The sequence below is a fragment of the Ursus americanus genome, chromosome 1 (assembly GCF_024610735.1).
Source record: "Ursus americanus isolate L20-20 chromosome 1, mUrsAme1.1.p, whole genome shotgun sequence".
NCBI classification, from domain to species: domain Eukaryota; kingdom Metazoa; phylum Chordata; class Mammalia; order Carnivora; family Ursidae; genus Ursus; species Ursus americanus.
In genome coordinates, this window is record NC_142127.1 from 5571763 (window position 1) to 5593079 (window position 21317).

Consider the following 21317-nt stretch of genomic DNA (forward strand, 5'->3'; position numbering starts at 1 on the left):
TGGTTTTGGGTTTGGGTTTTGGTTTTGGGCCACTGAATTATATAAAATGGAAATACTAGGACTTCAGCATTTTTGGCCCCCTGACATTTCTAAATGAGTGTATTGCTGAACACTAAACAACAGAATTCAAACCAACAGACTAAAATGACCTCCAACAGCATGTTTTTTTCTTCTTCAAGTACATTAAGACAAATTCAATAAAGCAGAGTAACATCTGAGATGGAACTTATTGGAGAGAAACATAACAGAAGCAGGTGCTCTCACCGCAGCTGACCTTGGCTCTAGCTCGAGCAAGATATGTCCTCCAGACCCATCGACATGCTCCTACAACTCACTGCATTTGTGATCAATTTAACTGAAACATCTGAAGATAAAAAACCTGCCATGAAACACAGCTGTGACTTTTCCCTTTTGACTTGCACAAAGTTTATCACATATTCAGGCCATATGATAATTTTATAACGACATGAAATGTGCATGAAGGATAAAAAATATGATTCCATCTTTATATACACCTTTCCAGCAGGAAGATTCATAAGTACTGCCTGAAGATAAATTAAACTTTGGCATGGAACATAATTTATGAAAATTGCAAACTACTTGAATTGATTTCACCAAAAAGACATTAAATCTTGATGACTAGCAAACTTCTTCAGAGAAATGAAATGTGATGTTTAAATAGAATTAAAACAGCAATATAAATTTTCAAAAATATTTTAAGAGTAAGTCATATCACTCATGTAGGTTATTAATTAAGTAAATGCCTTATAATCATAAAAATGCTTTTAATCACTTATATCATAGTTTCTGCTAGATAGGTAAAACATGACAGATGAAGAAAGAAATATGATTCCTCTTGAGAAGAGAAAATATGACATATTCCGTTACTCTTTTTTTCTTTTAGCTGGTATGACTGCTTTTGTCAGAGTTAAAAGTTGCACCAACCCAATTTAAAGAAAACTTGTAAGAAACCCCCATTGATTGCTGATGGCATTTCATTACTAGTAGTAAAGCTCTGTAGTGTGAGAGTTGGCAAAACAAATAAATAAGGAAAGAAAATTAAATCTGGGTTGACTGGAGAAGTTTGGACCTTACTTATATCACTGTTCTAAACATCTGAAATTCAAGTTTTATGTAAGAACAGCTTCTTAGCTTTGATAATATTACATGGCCCTAATATTTACAGCTATATTTTGTACTTTAAAGATTTACAAGCCCTGCTCAATCTACTTTCAAAAAAATCCTTTCTAAATTATAGCTATGAGGCTGACCTTTCCTACCTGAACTCATGTGGCTAAATTCTCTTCCTCTCTCTTGCTGTCTCTAGGTCTCTCTCTTTCTTACACACACACACACACACACACACACACGCAAACACACAAACACACAGGCATGCACAGGTCTTTGAAAAGCAGTGTCATTACACAATTTAAATTCCCATCATCCAACAAGGTGCCTGACTTGTTTTCAGTGCTTAGTGACTATTTATGGAATGAATGAATGGACTTAGTAAGTGACATTTGAAACTTTCTGGTCCCCACTATAAGCAGTGGTGGTCAGTTCAGATGAAAAACTTGTCTAAATAAAGGCTGATTCTGAGTCTCAGGAGGACCTGCCCAATAAAGGGATGTCAGCTCGGGAACCAGGCCTGCTTTTCCATGCATATATAAGGCAGCCACCTGAATTATGTGATTTCAGGGAGCATCAAAGAAGCCTGTGGAAAACAGTAGTTCCCTCCCCCACCATATGACTACTGACAAATCCCTTTGAGATGCTGTAACATATTTTATTGCATAGTTATCAATAATTATCAGGAGTTAGGTATCACTAAGAAGGGTGAAGGGTGGCTCACAGACTTAGAGACAACACCTACTAAGGTGTAAATAGCTGATATATTCTTTTCCTACAAGTAGAATTTTGACTATAAGAATGAAAAATAATAGGGGTCCTCACACATCTGAAGATAATATGTACAAGGAGAAAAGAGGCAAAGAGTCTGAGACTACCTCAAAATTTGCCAAGGGGTGGCATAATCTCTTCTTGTTATGGCTAATGAAGCAAGAATGGGAGATTTTTTTTTTTGAAAGATTTTATTTATTTATTTATTTATTTATTTGTCAGAGAGAGAGCAGAAGCAGGGGGAGTGGCAGGCAGAGGGAGAAGGAGACTCCCCGCTGAGCTGGGAGCCTGATGAAGGACTAGATCCCAGGACCCTGGGTCATGACCTAAGCTGAAAGTAGATGCTTAACCAACTGCACCACCCAGCACCAATAGAAGAAGAATTTGTAAAATCAAATTTATAATTATAAATGCTTTATGACATATTTTAACCACCCCTCAGGTCTGAAACAAAATCATAATTTCCCTGGGACTGGTCACACAGAAGTCTTGTAAGGTGTTAGCGCAGAGGGGACTCAAGATGTCCCTTACCTACAAACAGCTGGCTGTTCAGCTGCAATCGGAAATGGCCTTCTTCCGAGGTCTCCCTGGTCATCCTTGGGAGGCTGTCCACCTGGAGTGAAGTTTCCTTGAGGTTCCTCTCAGCCCGGATGTAATGCCATTGGTTGTCATTCAGAAGAGAAGGAGAGTGAACTATGAGCTCTACAGGGCCATTCCCAACATCGATGGCAAAAGTGATCTCAGACGGAGCTGAAACCAACAAGGGAAACAGGTAGGAAGATAAGGGAAGGTGTCAGTCAGTGCATTGAGATCACAAGCATGCCCTTTATGAATGGTATAAATGACTACAAGTCACTATGAGGTAAGGAGGCCTTCAGTTGAAATCTCTGCAGTATTAAAATTACCAATTAGTTGTGAAAATTACCAAATACTAAGTCCTAAGCTCTTTTTTGGCCCAGTTAGTACTCGTTGTGAGAATTCAAGAAATAGGATAGGGGCCGGGGCCACAGATGCTGATCTGATAAACATGCATTGGTGCCAAGGCTCTGGGTTTTCTGGGTCTCTTTTGGCTTCAGTTGTGTCTTCATGGATATCTGTAGATACCGGATTAGTGAGGCCGCTGCTTTCCTGAAGGGAGAGGATTCACACCCTTAACAGTCCAGTGTCTTCTTCTATGTTATTTCATTAATAGATGTGATTATAATCATTCGTGCTATTCTTACAACTTTTTCCTCTTTTTCAAGGAGACTCAGAAAGTTTAACTGCTCGTCTCAAATACAAATCACTGCAAGTAGTGGTACCTAGGAACAAATATAAGCCCCCATCCCCCTTCCATGACTCTTTCTGCCTTTCTCTAAAAATCTGCATATCACAATGCCAGGGATCAGTCAGTCAAGAGTAATAATACTAATGATGATGATGATGACAATGATGATGACAGTGGTAGTGGTGTTGGCAGTGGTGGTGTTGGTGGTGATGATGATGGTGGAGATGGTAGTAATGGTGGTGATGATGGTGGTGATAATGGTGGTGGTGGTGGTGGTGGTAATGATGGTAGTGGTGGTGGTGACATAGCCATTGAGGGAGAGAGAGAAAGAGAGAAGTAGCAGGAACACAATAGGTACAAAGGATTCTGCTGAGTGCTATACTAAATACTGACCGTAGATTCTGTCATTTCAATTCTCAGAACAACCCTATAAGGAAGGCATAATTTTTATTCCCATTTTATGGGTAAGAAAACTAAAGTTTGGGGAAAAGCTGGAAGCCTTTCCCTCAAGATCAGGAACACGGCAAGGATGCCCACTCTCGCCATTATTATTCAACACAGTACTAGAAGTCCTTACAACAGCAATCAGACAACAAAAAGGGATAAAACATATCCAAATTGGCAAAGAAGTCAAACTGTCTCTCTTTGCAGATGACATGATACTCTATGTGGAAAACCCAAAAGAATCCACCCCCAAACTACTAGAAGTTATAGAGCAATTCAGTAATGTGGCAGGATACAAAATCAGCGCTCAGAAATCAGTTGCATTTCTATACACGAACAATGAGACTGAAGATAGAGAAATTAGGGAATCCATTCCATTTACAATAGCACCAAAAATCATACGTTATCTCGGAATTAACTTAACCAGAGACGTAAAGGATCTATATTCTAGAAACTACAAATCACTCTTGGAAGACATTGAAGAAGATACAAAAAGATGGAAAAATATTCCATGCTCATGGATCGGAAGAATTAACATAGTTAAAATGTCTATGCTACCCAGAGCAATCTACACTTTCAATGCCATCCTGATCAAAATACCAATGACATTTTTCAAAGAACTGGAACAAAGAGCCTTAAATTTGTGTGGAACCAGAAAAGGCCCCGAATCGCCAAGGAATTGTTGAAAAGGAAAAACAAAGCTGGGGGCATCACGTTGCTGTATTTCAAGCTGTATTACAAAGCTGTAATCACAAAGACAGCATGGTACTGGCACAAAAATAGACACATAGACCAATGGAACAGAATAGAGAACCCAGAAATGGACCCTTGGCTCTTTGGGCAACTAATTTTTGATAAAGCAGGAAAAAACACCCAGTGGAAAAAAGACAGTCTCTTCAATAAACGGTGCTGGGAAAATTGGACAGCTACATGCAAAAGAATGAAACTTGACCACTCTCTCACACCACACACGAAGATAAACTCCAAATGGATGAAAAACCTCTATGTGAGACAGGAATCCATCAAAATTCTAGAGGAGAACATAAGCAGCAACCTCAACGACATCAGCCACAGCAACTTTTTCATGACACATCTCCAAAAGCAAGAGAAACAAAAGAAAAAAATGAACTTTGGGACTTCATCAAGATAAAAATCTTCTGCACAGCCAAGGAAACAGTCAAAAAACTAAGAGGCAGCCCACGGAATGGGAGAACGTTTTGCAAATGACACTACAGATAAAAGACTGGTATCCAAGATCTACAAAGAACTTCTCAAACTCAGTACACAAGAAACAAACAAATCATAAAAGGGGAAGAAGATATGAACAGGCATTTTTCCAAGGAAGACATACAAATGGCTAAAAGACACATGAAAAAAATGTTCAAAATCATTAGCCATCAGGGAAATTCAAATCAAAACCACTCTGAGATACAACCTTATGCCAGTTAGAATGGCAAAAATTGACAAGGCAGGAAACAACAATTGTTGGAGAGGATGTGGACAAAGGGGATCCCTCCTAGATTGTTGGTGGGAATGTAAGTTGGTACAGCCACTCTGGAAAACAGTGTGGAGGTCCCTTAAAAAGCTAAAAATTGAGCTACCCTATGGTCCAGCAATTGCACTACTGGGTATTTACGCCAAAGATACAGACGTAGTGAAGAGAAGGGCCATATGCACCCCAATGTTCATAGCAGCATTGTCCACAATAGCTAAATTGTGGAAGGAGCCGAGATGCCTTTCAACAGATGACTGGATTAAGAAGATGTGGTCCATATATACAATGGAATATTACTCAGCCATCAGAAAGAATGATTTCTCAACATTTGCTGCAACACGGACGGGACTGGAGGAGATAATGCTAAGCGAAATAAGTCAAGCAGAGAAAAACAATTACCATATGGTTTCACTCATTTATGGAACATAAGAAGTAGGAAGATCGGTAGGAGAAGAAAGGGAAGAAGAAATGGGGGGGCGGTAAACAGAAGGGGGAATGAACCACGAGAGACTATGGACTCTGGGAAACAAACTGAGGGCTTCAGGGGGGAGGGGGATGGGGGAATGGGATAGGCTGGTGATGGGTATTAAGGAGGGCATGTATTGCATGGTGTGCTGGGTGTTATATGTGAGTAATGAATCATGGAACTTTACATCAAAAACTAGGGATGTACTGTATGGTGACTGACATAATATAATAAAAAAATATTATTATAAAAAAAGAAAACTAAAGTTCAGTCGAGGTATAATTTTCTCAGTTTCTCAGACAGTACAAAGAATCTGACTCCAAAAGTAGAAATCTTCTCCATTTTTCTCTATTGTGTATGTCTTTTTGTATTTTCTATTATTACATAAGAATTTTTTAAATCTGAAGGATGTGGAGAGGCAAATTTTAAATTGATGTTGATGAGAAGACTGTCCCCTTTCAGTCACTGGAGCCTTCCCATGACAGATCTTCCCTTCCTTCTCAGCACCTTGGGTGGCCCCCTGTCCTTTACACCTAAAACAGGACATGGGTTTTTATTTGACAAAGTCATCAACTGAATACCAGTAATATCAAAGGTCAAATAGCACCCTGGACCACTCCCTTCTCAGCTTTTAAACCCAAACAGAAAACCATCCTCAGTATAAGAAGCCCTGTTGGTGGTATTTCAAGTAACCAAGAGCTTGAATTGTTTTGCATTCTGGTCAAGGTGAGCCCTGACCTAAAGGAGAGGCAGGGAGGTAGAAGCCCTAAAATGGGATTTGAAAGAATGGACTCTGGAGCCACGTTTTTGATCTTGTCATGCCTCAATTTTCTCATTTGTAAAATGGGAATAAAAATAGTACCTAACTGTCAGGTTGTTTATGACTTAATCCTGGTGAAGTTCATAGAACCATGCCTGGCACATAAGATGTACTCAACGTGATAGCTACTGCTATTATTACAGTGGCATGGCTGACCTACTCAGCCACATGGCTTTGGCTCATAACCCCATGCATTAAAGGAGACAAAACTGAGGTGAACAAATTGGGTTCAACAATTAAAAGATTAAATAAGAATGAAGTTGGCCCTTTGAGCCATTTCCTGTTTCTTATTCAGGCCACAGATGCCACCTTGCAGCCCTGCACATCTTGAGATCAAATAAACACTAACTGCGAGATAACTGGGACCTCAATTTATTTTTCTCTACAGAACAAAGGTAAAGATTGGTGAGAATTGGAGAGGAAAAAAGTTAAAGATTTTGCTAAAAGCCTTCCTGCAAAGCTGGTCTTGTGGATATTAAGTTCTACATGGACAGCACATCTTTATGGAGCTCTTGCTCTACTGCTGCATATGCCCGCCACCTCTTGCCATCCCCCTCCTTGGCGGGGTTCCTGTCCAGGCTTATCCCTGCTCCAACATTTTTCCCCTTGTTGTATAATGATCTGTTTATGGTCTGTCTCCTGAATTAGTCTGCAAACTCTAGATGAACACCTCACTTTTTTGACACCTAGCACCAGGACTTGTATATAGGAAGCTCTCATCCAACCAAAGGTTCATTCATTAAAATGTTACACCACACATACTAAATATAAGTTTGTAATTTTCTTTATTTTTTTTTTAATTTTATACCAAGGCATTAACTTCTTTGAAAAACATGTTTAATTATTATTTAATTTTATTTAGGTCACTATTAAAGACCTACTTTGTTCAGCCCATTCCTCCTAGAACTGGGGGACAATTAGTAAAATGCAACAATCATAGCTAATGTTTATTGAGTGATTACCACAAGCCAGACACTCTGCTAAGCATTTTTTATGAATGAACTCCTTAATATTTTAAGCCTCACTCTACTCTTATGAGACAGGTAACATATTGTAGCTGAGGGAAATGAGCTGACAAGTTGCTCCAACCCAGATGGGGTAGAGTCAAGATTTAAATCCAGCTGATGCATCTCTGGAGCTCATTTTTTAATCCACTCTTCCTATGGAAAAAAAAAAATCTTCTTCCCCCAAACCTATGCAGTGCCCCCAGGGGATAAAAGCTAGAATATATAATAGAGGTGCTTGGAAACAACTGAATAAGAATAATGTAAGTAAATAAGTGATACTTCCAACATTGCCTAGTGACTCTGAGGATGGGAACCTGAGGCAGACATAAGTCCGCTCTCATTTCCTGGAGGTATGGTCATCACCCGATGGCCCTGGAGGGGAAAACCAGAAGCCTTGTGCCAGCCTTAGCTCCAGCTAAGGCCTTTCTCCCACCTGTCTGACGAATATCTTCACTCATCATTTACTCCCTTTGTGGTTCAAGACAAAGCTATAGAGTCACTTAGCCCTTCAGCGGGTTTTTATCAATCCAGGCCTTGTGTTAGGCCCTGAGAATACACAGATGAATGAAACCCAATGAGCTCACAGTGTACTTTCAAGACTGACAAAGAAGGAACATGCTAAGTGGAGTAAAGTGCTGTCAGTTCAAGAGAACTTCTACCAAGTACTTCTAGAAGATGAGAAACTTTCTGAGTAGAGGCTCCTATATAATGTTTTCCCTTCCTCGAACCTCATGTCTGTGTCCTCAGCTCTGACCCCATGTTGGGCATGAGACAGATCCCCGGGACCATTTATGGACAAAGAAGTCACTTAGCCTTTCTGACCTTCCGTGCATACATCTATAAAATGGGAAATATTAACTGCATGACATATTGTTAAACATTTTTGGAAATAAGGCAACTCTAGGAAAAAAGGATGTACATAAAATTTCAAGGACTTCCTGAATGTCTTATGTTTCAAATCATGGAGAAAAATAATTCTATTTTCTCTGAGTCCTAACATTCTTGGGTGTTGAGGCAGTCTTCCAAAACAGAATAGGGAGTTGTACTAAGGAAGAGAGAGGTAGGTTGATCTTGGATTCTGACTCTTACAATCTGTGTAACACTGGGTGTGCTACTAAGTCTCTCTAGGGACACCTTCCTCATCTGCACATTGGACTAGGAGTTGAACAATGAAAATCATAGTGCAGTATCTTGAGGATCATCAATAGGATTGTTTGAAAACAAAATAAATAATAAATGTAAGGCATTTAATACAGTGTCTAATCAGAATAGACACTCAGTAATTTAGTCTGTTATATTTTATATTATATAAATGTATAAATTTAATTACTAGTAGTTTTAATTTTACCATCTCTGTGGATCTGAGGATTCCATCTTCAAGTTCTTATCATATTCGGTAATATTCCTTTTTTTTGATGCTATTCTTGAAATGATACTGCTGAATATCACAACTCAAGTCTCTCTCTCTATTTTTCCCCCATATACATATGTATATCAGATATATATACCCATATATATGCATATATATATATATATATATATATATATATATATCATATAACAAATACATATACATATATATGAAATATGTGTATCTCATTCACTTCGGCCATGGGCTTGAAGACTAGAAATATACCACTCCAGAATATGCTACTTTAAAATTAGGATGATTTTGAGCTGAAGGCAATTGAGAAGCAGAGGCACAGAGAGCTCCTTGCTCTCCCCATTTGTTTGAAGTAGGACATAAATATACAAAGATGTCTCTCCTCCCCTCTCTACCAGGAGGACAAAAGTTAATTGCCTGGAGACAACTTTATTTTTTTTTAAAGATTTTATTTACTTATTTGAGAGAGAGAGAAAGAGAGAGAGCATAAGCAGGGGAAGCGGCAGAAAGAGAGGGAGAAGGAGGCTGCTTGCTGAGCAGGGAGCCAGATGTGGGGCTTGCTCCCAGGACCATGGGATCATGACCTGAGCCATAGGCAAATGTTTAACCAACTGAGCCACCCAGGCACCCCTGGAGACAACTTTAGACCCTATCAGTCTAGAGATAGCACCAGAGAAATCTGCATAACAAACTTAATTAACTAGCCTTCATCACTACTCTCAGAAACCTAAAACTGTTTTCCTTTGTCTATTATTTATCTATAAATTTATTATTCTCTATTGAACATGCTATATAATAAGCTGTAGTTCTAAGCCACCTCTTTGAGTTACTCATTTTTCCCTGCACATCTCCCATGTACACACAACGTGTGCAGGTTAGTAAACTTCTGTTTGTTCTTCTCTTGTTATTTTGTCTTTTATTACAGGGATCCCAGCCAAGAACTGAGAAGTTAAGAGAGACATTGTTTTTCTTCCTTTACAGAATTTAGGGAGAGCTAGCTTCCCCCCTCCCCACACCCCGCCCTGTGTAAAGGTGGGCCCTGGCAAAAACCACTCTGCAACCTTTACTTCCATGGCCAGAGACATTGGTAAGAGGTGTTCAGGTGACTTGCACATCAGTAGTTTCACCCATCAACTAAAATGTAGCTCTCCCTTGAAGGGGAGCTAGCTTTGGATGGAAGAAGATATTCAGAAGTCAGTGCAGGGAGAGAAACAAATTGAATCCAGATAACATTATGAAACTTATGATTCCAACCAGAAATAGTGTCTCACCAATTCTAGACTTAGTCACATGTCCCAGTACCAGTGAATCCCCATCCTTGTGTCTGCCCGTTCAGATCAAGTTTTCTTTTAATTGCAGCCAAATACATCTGATTGGTATATGGGTGTCATGAATCCCATTTTGCATAAGTAAGCACTGAAGGGGTGAAGAACATGCTCACAATTAAACTTAGAGGAATGGACATTTTAATCCACTTGGGGTTCTAAGCAATAGGCTCTTTCCGCTACACCACACTGACTCTCAACACCCATTCCCCTCTGCTCCCCCTCACCCACTCCAAAATATGTTTCCATCCTCATAGCCATTGTGAGATAATTGTGAAAAGAGCTCATTTTTTCACTCAATCTGATTCGAAACAGACTTGACACTGTGAAATGTCTTGTTTCTCATAGAATATGGACTAATCTCAAGGCTACATAATTCACACATCTTAGCTGGAAGTGACCCAGAAGGAAATGGATTGAAAATTTCATGGAGACTTCTTGTTCCCTGTCGAACAATATGGATATATCAACTTTGGAAGCTTCTGCTTAGATAGTTACAGAGGAATACTCCTTGGGGATGGAAGAGAAATCTATTCTGAGCCACTTCATGTGCTTAAAGGGCATTTCTTTTATAGGTAGCTGATCTGTAGAAGTATCTTGTTATGAACCCCTTAGGGTGAAAATTTTATCTACAGAAAAGGCATAGGATGAGTGTAGCTGTTAATAAGAAATGCAAGACCCTTCCAATTTTTAAAAAATAATATTAATAAAATACAATTTTGAAAAGTATGAAGTCTTGCTCTTCAACCTGGTGAAAAAGTGTATGGCAAATAATTACATTGACAGATTTTTAAATTTTCATCAAATGAAATACCACCTGCATTTAAAACATTTTTGTATAACCCGAAGGACAAAATACAGTACCAGAAAGTACAAACAAATTGGACATTGAAATGTAATTAACACTAAATCATTGCTCATTACCTTGTGATAATATGCCATGACATTTGCTGCTACTTTAATGAATCAAAAGGCCTTAGGGCCTGATTTTTATTAAATTTACATTGAGGTTATTATATCCATATTATGCAATGGTTGGCACTCAACCCCACATTTTCAGAGCCTGGCTAAGTTAGATAGGAGAGATCTTATTTCACACTAAAGCCACAAGAGCTTCCTCCCATTAATAGTCTAAATCTTCAGAGTAAAAAGAGGTTAAAGCTACCAATTAAAGAGATCTCTTTCCTTGTATGTATTGTTCTATAACTGCAAAAGAAACACTTAACTGATTGGTGATTTGCAGGGGGTTGGTGCAAACACCCCAGTCATCTCATCTAGCTACTGCTTTTGTTTCTTTTTTCTGGAGCGCTCAAATTCCCAAGCTCCTGTTGCCAAGACATTACTTATGCTTTTAAGGGTATTTCATGCAGTTGCATCATTATCATAGTATAGGTCAATTGCTTCCATCAAACTATAGAAAACATCCATTTAGACACTGATAAATGAGACATCTAATGACAAGCTCAACTTATCATGGTCATGGGCATAACAAGGGCACGATGGTGGGATCAGTCCGTCCATGTAGAAGAAACAAGGCAGGCAGGGACACTGAGTGCAGAAAATCGGAAAACCAGCAAAAGCAACCAAAAGTAGATGTTTTTATTATTGCCGCGCACCAGCAATTCTAAACAGTATCAGTGAAAAAACATTCCTCCACCAAAAAAAGCCTTTTGTTGGTCTAAGTTCTAACAAATGCTGATGTCAGTATGAATTTTTAATAATGTATATGTAAGCCTCAAATAGCATATTTTATTACTTACCACTTAATAAATATTTTATTCAAGACGGAAGTTAGTACAGACAACTCCAGATGTACCTTTGGCTCCTGAACATGCAGACTCAAATACATGGGCTTAGTTTTAAAAGTAAGAATTGAACTTCTGATTTCTCATTTTTACAGTTACTGTGCTATCCTTGTTTAACTCAAAGCTACTGTCAAAACACATGAATACACATTATCACAGGGCTTGTGGACACAGATTGCACCTGAAGAGAGCTCACACAACTCCAAACCTTTAGGAACTCCAAAAGATTTTACCAAATAGAATAGTAATCTGTGATGAAATTTCTGGTGAAAATATTTTAGTAAATTTTTTTTATTGATTGCAGAGATATTTAAAAGTTGCTAGAATTAATCCTGAAAAAAAAATAAGTGGAAAGAATCACAATTCCTGGAATTTATTATAAAATAAAATATTTTTATGAATATCTACCATACTTATCTTTATGTTTTAAACCTTTCCTAAAAGTTACATGACTGTTGCTTAATGTGAAAAAAAATTATTTTAAATTTAAAATTGGTAAAAGTGTCCTTTGATCGATATAAGATAGGTGGGAAAATCTGATTATACTCTGCTTTGAACGTACACATGTGAAGACAATTGATTTCGATGAAGTCATCCACAAATTTGCAGAAGTAAAGTTGAAGGAACAGAAATTTTAATATGACTGTTACTGGAACAAACCAATATACAGGTATGTTTTTGCCCTTTTCATTTTTTTAAAAAAAGGACTAATGTAATTAGAAAATATTCATGTCTTTTCTTTTTTGTACAGGAATTTTTTAAATAGGCTTGGTCACATATGTTCATTAGGACATTTTGCCATCTGCATTTCTATTATTCTTCATTTAACTTTATGATCATTACTGAATAAAACTTGTATATAGGCGACGGGATGTGAGAAAATGATCCATATTATGGCTTCAAATTCTTTATCTACACCACTGCTTATGGTGAAGTGGTTGAAAAACAATGGGATTCTGATTGGGTAGTCACACACTCCTAATGGTGGGAAATAAACCAGGAAGTTACTTTTGGAGCAAAAGTACAACAAAAAAGTAGTCCCCAAATATGACTAGAATGCATAATAATAACACAGTAAGCTTTCCATGGAAATTGTAGTGAAAAAGTTCTGGGGTGTGGAAGCTTAACATCACAGGTAAGCAGTACCCGTGGGCAGATAAAGGACACTGTAATAGATATCTATGGGAATTTGAGGAATGCACTATTTTGAAGAGAGAACGATTAAATACTGATAGGCAATAATAAAACAAAAAGCATTAGAGGGAACTAGAAATTATCATGGCTAATTTTACAGATTTCCAGAGGCATTAATTCGATAGTATCAACATGTACTAGCTGTTAGTGGCAAAGATAAGACTCGAACTTCTGTTGGCATTATGTCAAATTCATAAATGAGGGCACTTACAGCTTATTTCAAGTCGGATGAAGTCTTTAATGCCAAGGTTTTCTAGGAAAACTCCCGATAAAGCCGTGGTTTTAAAAAAGAAGGAAATATCAGCACTGAACTCCGCATGGAAGGTAGGAAAGTGGAGGTAAGAGGCTTCTGTATAAAATGATACTGCATTCCAGAAGTGCCCTGCAAATGAAAAAATCCTTAAGCATGGTTTATTGTTTTGGAATGGGATTTAGAAAAGCATTGGGCATATGAATAATTTTCAAGACTGAGGGACACTGCAGGGAAAAGGGATAAGGGAATAAAAAACTCCTGTGCTTATGTAATGAAGAGAAAAAGCTTCTTTCAGTCTAGTACTCACGGTCTCCATAGCAACGCAAGGGACCAATTCTCCAAGCAGCTTCTGAGTTTGATCTGTTGGTATCAGTGATAACTATCTGAGTGACAGGCAAGTGGTCTTTGAAGGAAAGAAAGCCAGTATCATTTGTCCTGCAAAACATAAATTTAAGAAAAGAGAGGAGAAAATGTGGATAATGTAGGGACTCTTTTACCAAGACTCCTCTTTTCAAAGGTGGGTTGGGTGGTTGCAGCAGCAGGGTGAGGCCAGGAAGGGGAAACCAGAAGGCTTTTCATCTCATAAGCATATGCAAAAGACTGGAATGTCAATTACAAAACCCCTGGCCAACTTCCAAAAACCGGTGGCATTTACATTTTCCCTAAGTCTTTCCGGAAACACAGGTAATTTACAGAGCTTGATGTTGCTTGTTGTAGCTGACAACACCCCACCTGCCCCCTACCCCCTGCCTTGTTGAGGTAACATTAAACATCAGCTCTCTTTCCACAGAGATTGGCTATCTCAGTAACTAACTTGAAATGGGCACCACAAATCCCACTTGAAATCACTCCCAGGACTTGTTCCAGCCACCTGCCTACAGGTTTTAATCAGCTTGGGATGTTTTTTATCACCTTTTAACTCTAGGTAAAAACAAGTCTTTAGAGTTACCTGTTTGTTGTTTTTCATTTTGCTCTCTGTTTTAAAGATCTTGGGAGTTAAAAGTCTTTATCTTTGTTAATTATGCAAATAGATATCTAGTCACCCTTCGCAAAAAAAGCAAAAAAAAAAAAAACCTTAAAAATAAATAGGGTGAAGCTATTGTCTTTCCCTTTTTTAAAGCTGTGTTTTTGGACTCATGGTAAGGACATACCATTTAACTGAGAGAAGAAAAATGCAGAGAAGAAACCTGCACTGAATGAATAACTATTCTGAGCTAGAAATATACTAGGGGATAAGTATAGTTTTCCCACACAACAGGCTTGTGCAGTGGGTACCATTATTTTCATTCACAGATGGGGAAACTGAGTCTAAGATATATATCAGACAACTTGTCTAAGTTGGCAGGGCACAAAAGGCAGGGCCTTGATCACATCCATGGTATCTACCCCATGTCTAAATTTAACAAGCATGGCATAAATAGCCATGTCTAAATTTAACAAGTATATACATATATATATATATATATATATATATATATATATATATATAACCTATGCTTTGAAGATCCCTCTATATTATGTGCTAACATTTCATTCCAATGTGGTAATTTGAAACTCATGACTAATAGAAGATTGAAATTTCCCAAAGAAGGCAGGGGTGTGGTGGGGAATACAAAACACGTTATATTAGAGCAAGTTTTGAAATAGTAACCAAAATTCTTCAAAAGCCTTTGTAAGTGTGCAAGGTGAACTTTGCATTGTTGTCTTGCTCCATTTAACTCATTCAAACATCAGGTGGCCTGCTAGAAAAGATGATGGGATATTTTCATTTCCATGCTCCATCCATCAGGTGTGCTACCAATTTTAAATGAGAAGCTGAACTGAGTCATATAAGGTAGTCTGAAAACTGCACAGAGTGGGCTGGACTCCCCACCCTCCACAGCCTTAGTTAAGGACAGGACAGATCACCTTGCCGGTGCATGGGAATTGGGAGACAGAGCATAGTGGGCCAATATTCAGGGCCAAGTATATGATGTAGCAATTTGATAATAAGAGCACAAAGGAGCGGATTCATATTGGTTTTCTCTCTGTAGTCACAAAAAACCTACAAAATACTCAATGCACCCTCAAAATCAATGTTACATTTCATTTTCATTTACATATTGATGAGGCTGTGGAATATAGGTGAGGTTCAGTGGGGTGGAGTCCAGAGCCGACGACCAAGAAAGAATTCTTGAGGCGTCTTTGGTGCAAAATTAGTGGTTTATTAAAGCACGGGGACAGGACCCATGGGCAGAAAGAGCTGCTGCACCGGGGTTGTGAGAGGTGGCTGTTATTTACCAAATTAAGGTTGCTTTTCCCTCTAGCAAGGGGTTAACATTAAAATGGTTGGGAACTTCTTGGAGGCTGCAGATTATAAGGACATTTAATTGTATCTACATTCCCTTCCGGAAGCTAGGTTACTGGCAAAAATGCTTCGTTCTTGTAAACTGCTAAGACATTTGTGAACTGAGGGAGACTTAAGTCTTGCAGGATTGTGGTCTCTATAGGTTAACTATTTCTTTATCCTTTAGGACAGCCAGGAGTGCCTGAGGAATGTCACATACAGCCCATGGTGGGGGGGGGGGTTGCTGGGTGTCAGTTTCTGCTTTGTCCTTAGCTTGCCTTCTTTCCCCTCATCACATCTCATTTACAGCTCTGAGTTTAGAGACCAAGAAAATAATATCCCAAATTCTTAACTGGGGAAGCATGGCAGGAGCAGTGCGATGCGATGCTTTAAGGACATAGCTTCAGAAGCACATAGATTTGTTCTGGAATCCCAAGTCCCCAGTCCCTAGCTGTGTAAGGGTGGGCATATCATTTTATTTCTGAGATTCCCCAGCATCCTCAATTTTAAAATAGAGATAAAGTCTATACCACAGAGTTATTGAGAGAATTAAATGCGATCATAGAGTCACTTAGCATGGTGCCTGATCTATGGTAAATGCTCAAAAATGGCAGTGGCAACACTCATTTTAGTTCTTATCTTTGTCCCTGAAACCTCTGTAGCCTTAGGCAAGTCAATCCATCTTTTTATGCCTCCAGCTATAATTCTATATTGGAGATCTCATACTACGCAGAACACTGTAGAAAATTAAATGTTAATATTTGGGATCCAACTCATGAGATTTAGAGAAAAACATATCAGTTCATTTGGTTATAAATAAATGAAATAATCACCTACATACATACCCTTCAGGTCAAGTAACCAAAAAGATAAAGAAATGCACTACCCATTTTCTATTATTTGAGTACCTGTATTTAGAGGCCATTCAAAGGATTAGGAATAAGACTTTTGTTTCTGTTTGAGAGAACATCTATGAATGTTACAAAGAATGTACAAAGACACAGAATAAAATTTGAGTCTTCATATTTCAATATCTTTTCAAGCAGAGAATTCAAAGCAAATTCCAAGTAGTCAAAGTTGAATAAAGGCAAACCCATATGTAACCCTGAAGAAACTATATTGCTCTAAGGTTTTGTTTCTCTCCATTTTTATTCTCAAGGTGAAAATGGTAGATTCTGAAGTCTCTGCATCAGTGCTAACTACCGTCTCCCTTACCCACTATGGCACCTTGTCTGCATCAATTTGATGTCCTGTGTCAAAGTGTTGGGATATACAAATAGCACTCTAAGAATAAAAATCTCTTCCAAGTAACAGAGAAAAAATTTTCAGATTTAGTTTGATAATGCAAGGCACAATACCAAAAATATTTTTTTGATACAAACTCAAATTCCTACAGGGGCCAGATGAGTTATAAAAACAAGTGAAGCCAGCTTTGGTTTGGATAATAAATGGAACCTGATGGGGTGCCTGGGTGGCTCAGCCGTTAAGCTTCTGCCTTCATCTTAGGTCATGATCCCAGAGGCCTCATGACCGGAGCTGAAGGCAGAAGCCTGCTTCTCCCTCTCCCACTCCCCCTGCTTGTGTTCCCTCTCTCGCTGTCTCTCTCTGTCAAATAAATAAATAAAATCTTTAAAATAAATAAATAAGTAAATAAATGGAACCTGACATATACCTTCATTGTCAGAGGGAGAGACATGGGAGGGGGGAGAAAGAGAGAAACAGAGGGAAGAAAACTGGTAGAAAATACTTGTTTTGGCTAAAGGAAACTGATATCCATTAGTAACAAGCAATTATGCTTTTCATGAATGTCAAACAAGTGGGTCAGACTGGAATATTAATGTAAAACTTCTCAAATTTTAAATCTTGACAATGGATTTAAAATTCTGAAAAAAAAAAAAAGAATAATGGGAACCAACACTGCACTGGCCAATAAAATGCAAGTGAGGGTGGGGGTTGTGTTTGGCTTATGGACAACCTAGGCATCAAGGATCCTTTGCCTATTTATTCATTCTCTTCAGGTCACAGTGAGAATAAAATTGGATTTAATTTAGTTTGTGAGTGACAGGTATGATTCAAACATTTCAAAACATCAATGGGTAGAATATTTGGGGGGTGGTGGATTTTAATGTACAAGATGATACACAGATACAAATTAGGGTGGTACCTATTGATAAGCAGGGAGTCTACCGCTGCACATTTCTTTCTGCACATTAACTTGTTTTCCTTTCTCTTTTGTTTGAACTTGCCTTCTCAAGGGCAGACACTTTATAGACTTTGTCTTCCTTTGGAACGATATACAAGATTCTTCCTGAGGCTACAGGGTACTTACATACTTTATAAGTACAGAAATGGTTGTGTTGTAGTGAAAAAGTATTGCCCTTTGGACCAGACTATTATGGGTTGAATCCATGTGACTGTTTACACTAGATTATAAAATGTCAGTGAGGTCACTCTAGGCTTTAGTTTCTCTATCTCTAAAATGGGGATAATAATGCCAATTTGATATTGTATAAATCAAAGGAGATAATGGATATAAAACTATTAACACACTGACTAATACAAAATAGGGATTCAATAAATAGTTACTGAAATTCCCTGTAAAGTATGAAATAAAAATGTGAAATACAAAGAATTTTTAAAGGAAAGTAAGAAAGGGAGCCTCACTGTTGGCATGAATGAGCAGAGGCTAGGCAGAGACTGCCGCTCATGGAGGCTCCAAGGGTAAAAGGCACACACACGAGTTAATGGAAAAACATGTCAGAAGCAATGTGGTCTCCTCTTTCTTTATGTACATCTTGGGATTTTACCAGGTTCACGATTGCAGAGCAAAACAGGGGCAGCTGATTTCTTTAGTGAATCATTGGGGTAAAATGTGGTGAAAAGTCACATGATCACTTTTTTTTTCATAAACCAATCAATTTTGGTTAACTTCTGCCCTGTAAGTTTCTTTTAGCAGAGTTGTTTGGGTAACTGAGCCTATTAAGAGAGATTTTTGTTTCCATATTCTATGTTTATTTCTTTTAGTCATTTAAAAGAAAGAAACAAAACAAAATGAAACAAAACAAAACGAAATACATTATGCAGAAGGTAGGAAAACCTAGCAAATCATGCAAAAACTGAAGACCTAGCCCCATGTGAAGCCCCTGTGTGACTGTGAGTGGATGAGCCTCAAGACCCCCTGCACAGCCTTCCCTGAGTGGGTGACATGACGTCCTCCACTCCCTGTAGCTGCAAGGGAGGAACGACCAGCAAGATGCCCACAAGCAAGTCTGCAAGTCTGAGGTACTGTATTGATGCTTGCCAGTAATTCTACCCTAACTTTGGTTAAGGCAATCATTTCCCCTTTGTCTTCCTTCTCAAGACTTCCTGATAAAAAAAACCTAGAGGATTAGATTAAAGGTTGGTTGTCACTTGATTGCCAAAAAAAGCAAATGCAAGCATCCACTGCGGTCACATAGACAAGTGCACACCAGGAGGTCATATCCATTCTTCTCTGCCCTAAACTGACCAGACCATGTCTGGAGTCTTGTTTTCCATTCCCAGCATAAGAGACCAGCATAAGAAAAGTGAAGGGCAAAACAAGACAATTTTGCAAATATTTAAATATTTTGGAAGCTACAGTTCTTCTGTAAATACTCTAGAAACTTGAATTCATAGTGCTCTTCTCAAATAGATGTGAGAAAAACAAAATCAGGCCTTGGTATATGAATACAGCCAAAGGCCACCCAATATTACTTTATTATTCAGAAATTATCATGACCCTCAAGTTTTATGAGTATAAAGCTAATTTAAAAAAATGATACCACAGATGAAGATTTTTGGAGGTGTGATTTGATTAACCCACTCTGGATATTAATGAAAGTAGCATTCAGTAGGGCCAGAAAAGTTCTTACCAGAACTGTCTGCACTCTCCCTCTTATCTCCCGCTCCTTTTCTCCCTTGCCTCTTCAACTCCCACAATCAGCCTTCTCTCCTTTCAGGCCAAGCAAGTCCTCTGTAATTGCTAATTTCCATGGAAGCTGTCAGCCCCTAACTCATTCCACTCTGTGGCAGCATTTCAGTGTTGCCTTCCTCCCTGTCACACACACAATGAACACGGCTGCTGACTGACCACCTCTCTTGGAGGTCAACAGTCACCTCCAAGGAATATGCTACAACCCGACCCCCTGCCCCACTCGTTGCTGCTCCAAGGATCTGCTCCCCTGCTTGTATGTGTTACTCAGTTCTGTGAAGGATGAGGCCCCCTGCTCCCAGTGGCGGAGGCCATACATACACACGTCCTCCCTTCCTCTTTTCCTCACTCCTCCCTCATTCTCAATCCACAGCTTCCACCAAGCTCACCTGCTTTATGTCATTCCATCCAGCTGCCTTGTTCTCACCCTCCTGGCCTCACTTCTATCTTGAGGGAGCTCCAGGGTCTCTGCCTGGTCCTTGGCGATGGCTACCTACACTGGCTTCCTGCTACCAGTCTCGCTACTATCTTCCTACTCTGCTTCTCCTCCATAAGACTCCCAGTTTCATACTCTATTGCTTAAATGTGATGATTCATGATTCATATTCTATTGCTTAAAACCTTGTTATGATAAGAGGTCTCTGTCTCTTCCAGGTATGGTTCAAATTCAAAATATTTAACATAGTAGAGTGGACAATAACATGCTTATTAAAATCACAGTTGCCTTTCACAAAGAGTTCTTTCTAAAAAAAATGATACAGGGGTTAGAGGTATTCCTCGAGTTTAGGGCTCTATTCTTAGAACCTACTGCTGACTCTGTGGCTCAGCTGAATGCCTCCTATCACTGAATGTGAGCGTGGGAGCTGCCTCTTGCCTTTCCATGGCCATGTGAGCATAAAAATAGATTTTTACACATGATCTCATTTAATCCCCAGAACATCCCAGTGACAACGTTGTAATCAGCACCTGCCTTGTGGAGGAGAGGAAACAGAACTTTATAGAAGTGACTAACCCTCCCAGGGTGCATCATTTGCAAGTGGAGGGGCCAGGATTTGAACAGCACACCTTTGCTGTAAACATGGTGCTCCTCTGGTCTCCTGGTCTCACTCCTACAGAGAGCAGCTCTCTTGCATGGGGACGCTGCTCCTTCCCACAGTCAGTCTACATCTTCTCCAGGCAGTGCTGGAATAACAGCACCAGCCCTGAGTTCTTGAGCTGCCCTCACGGGTCTCGGGCTGACAATCCCCATTCCGTTCACACAGGCTTTCTCCACACAAGATACAATTCAATCGACTAGGTTTCAGTTTACTAATTTGCAGTCATTTTCCAGCCCTGCATTCCCTGAGATTACATGTGGGTCACCTTGACAGGAGTTCTGGGAGCCCACAAACTCTTCAGTTACACATTTACAAGCAATCTCTTGGTTTATTTCTATTGTGGGCAGACCCATCCATTACATGTGATTTTCACTAGTGAACTTTCAGAGGGCAGCCCTGTTTTGGGAAGAGGGCCTTCCTTGTTCTTTCCTCATTTCACCTAGGGTTTCATAGCTGAATGATACCTTTGATTGTTCTGTCTGCTATTTAATTCTACATACATGGATATATGTATTTTTTTCTTAGAAATTAGTTTAACTTCTATAAATCAATGTTGACTCTTACCTTTTATTTAAGATACTGT

General features: G+C 39.0%; 1 protein-coding gene across 1 annotated transcript in view; it reads right to left on the reverse strand.

The window, feature by feature from the left end:
* Positions 1-21317, reverse strand: part of CNTNAP5 (contactin associated protein family member 5) — a 773827-nt gene that overhangs the window by 120779 nt on the left and 631731 nt on the right. The window contains exons 15-17 of the mRNA XM_087853915.1: positions 13667-13794; positions 13318-13488; positions 2431-2649 (exon numbers count right to left, since the gene is read on the reverse strand). Coding sequence (XP_087710041.1) covers positions 2431-2649; positions 13318-13488; positions 13667-13794 — 518 coding nt within the window. The remainder of the gene's footprint in view (positions 1-2430; positions 2650-13317; positions 13489-13666; positions 13795-21317) is intronic.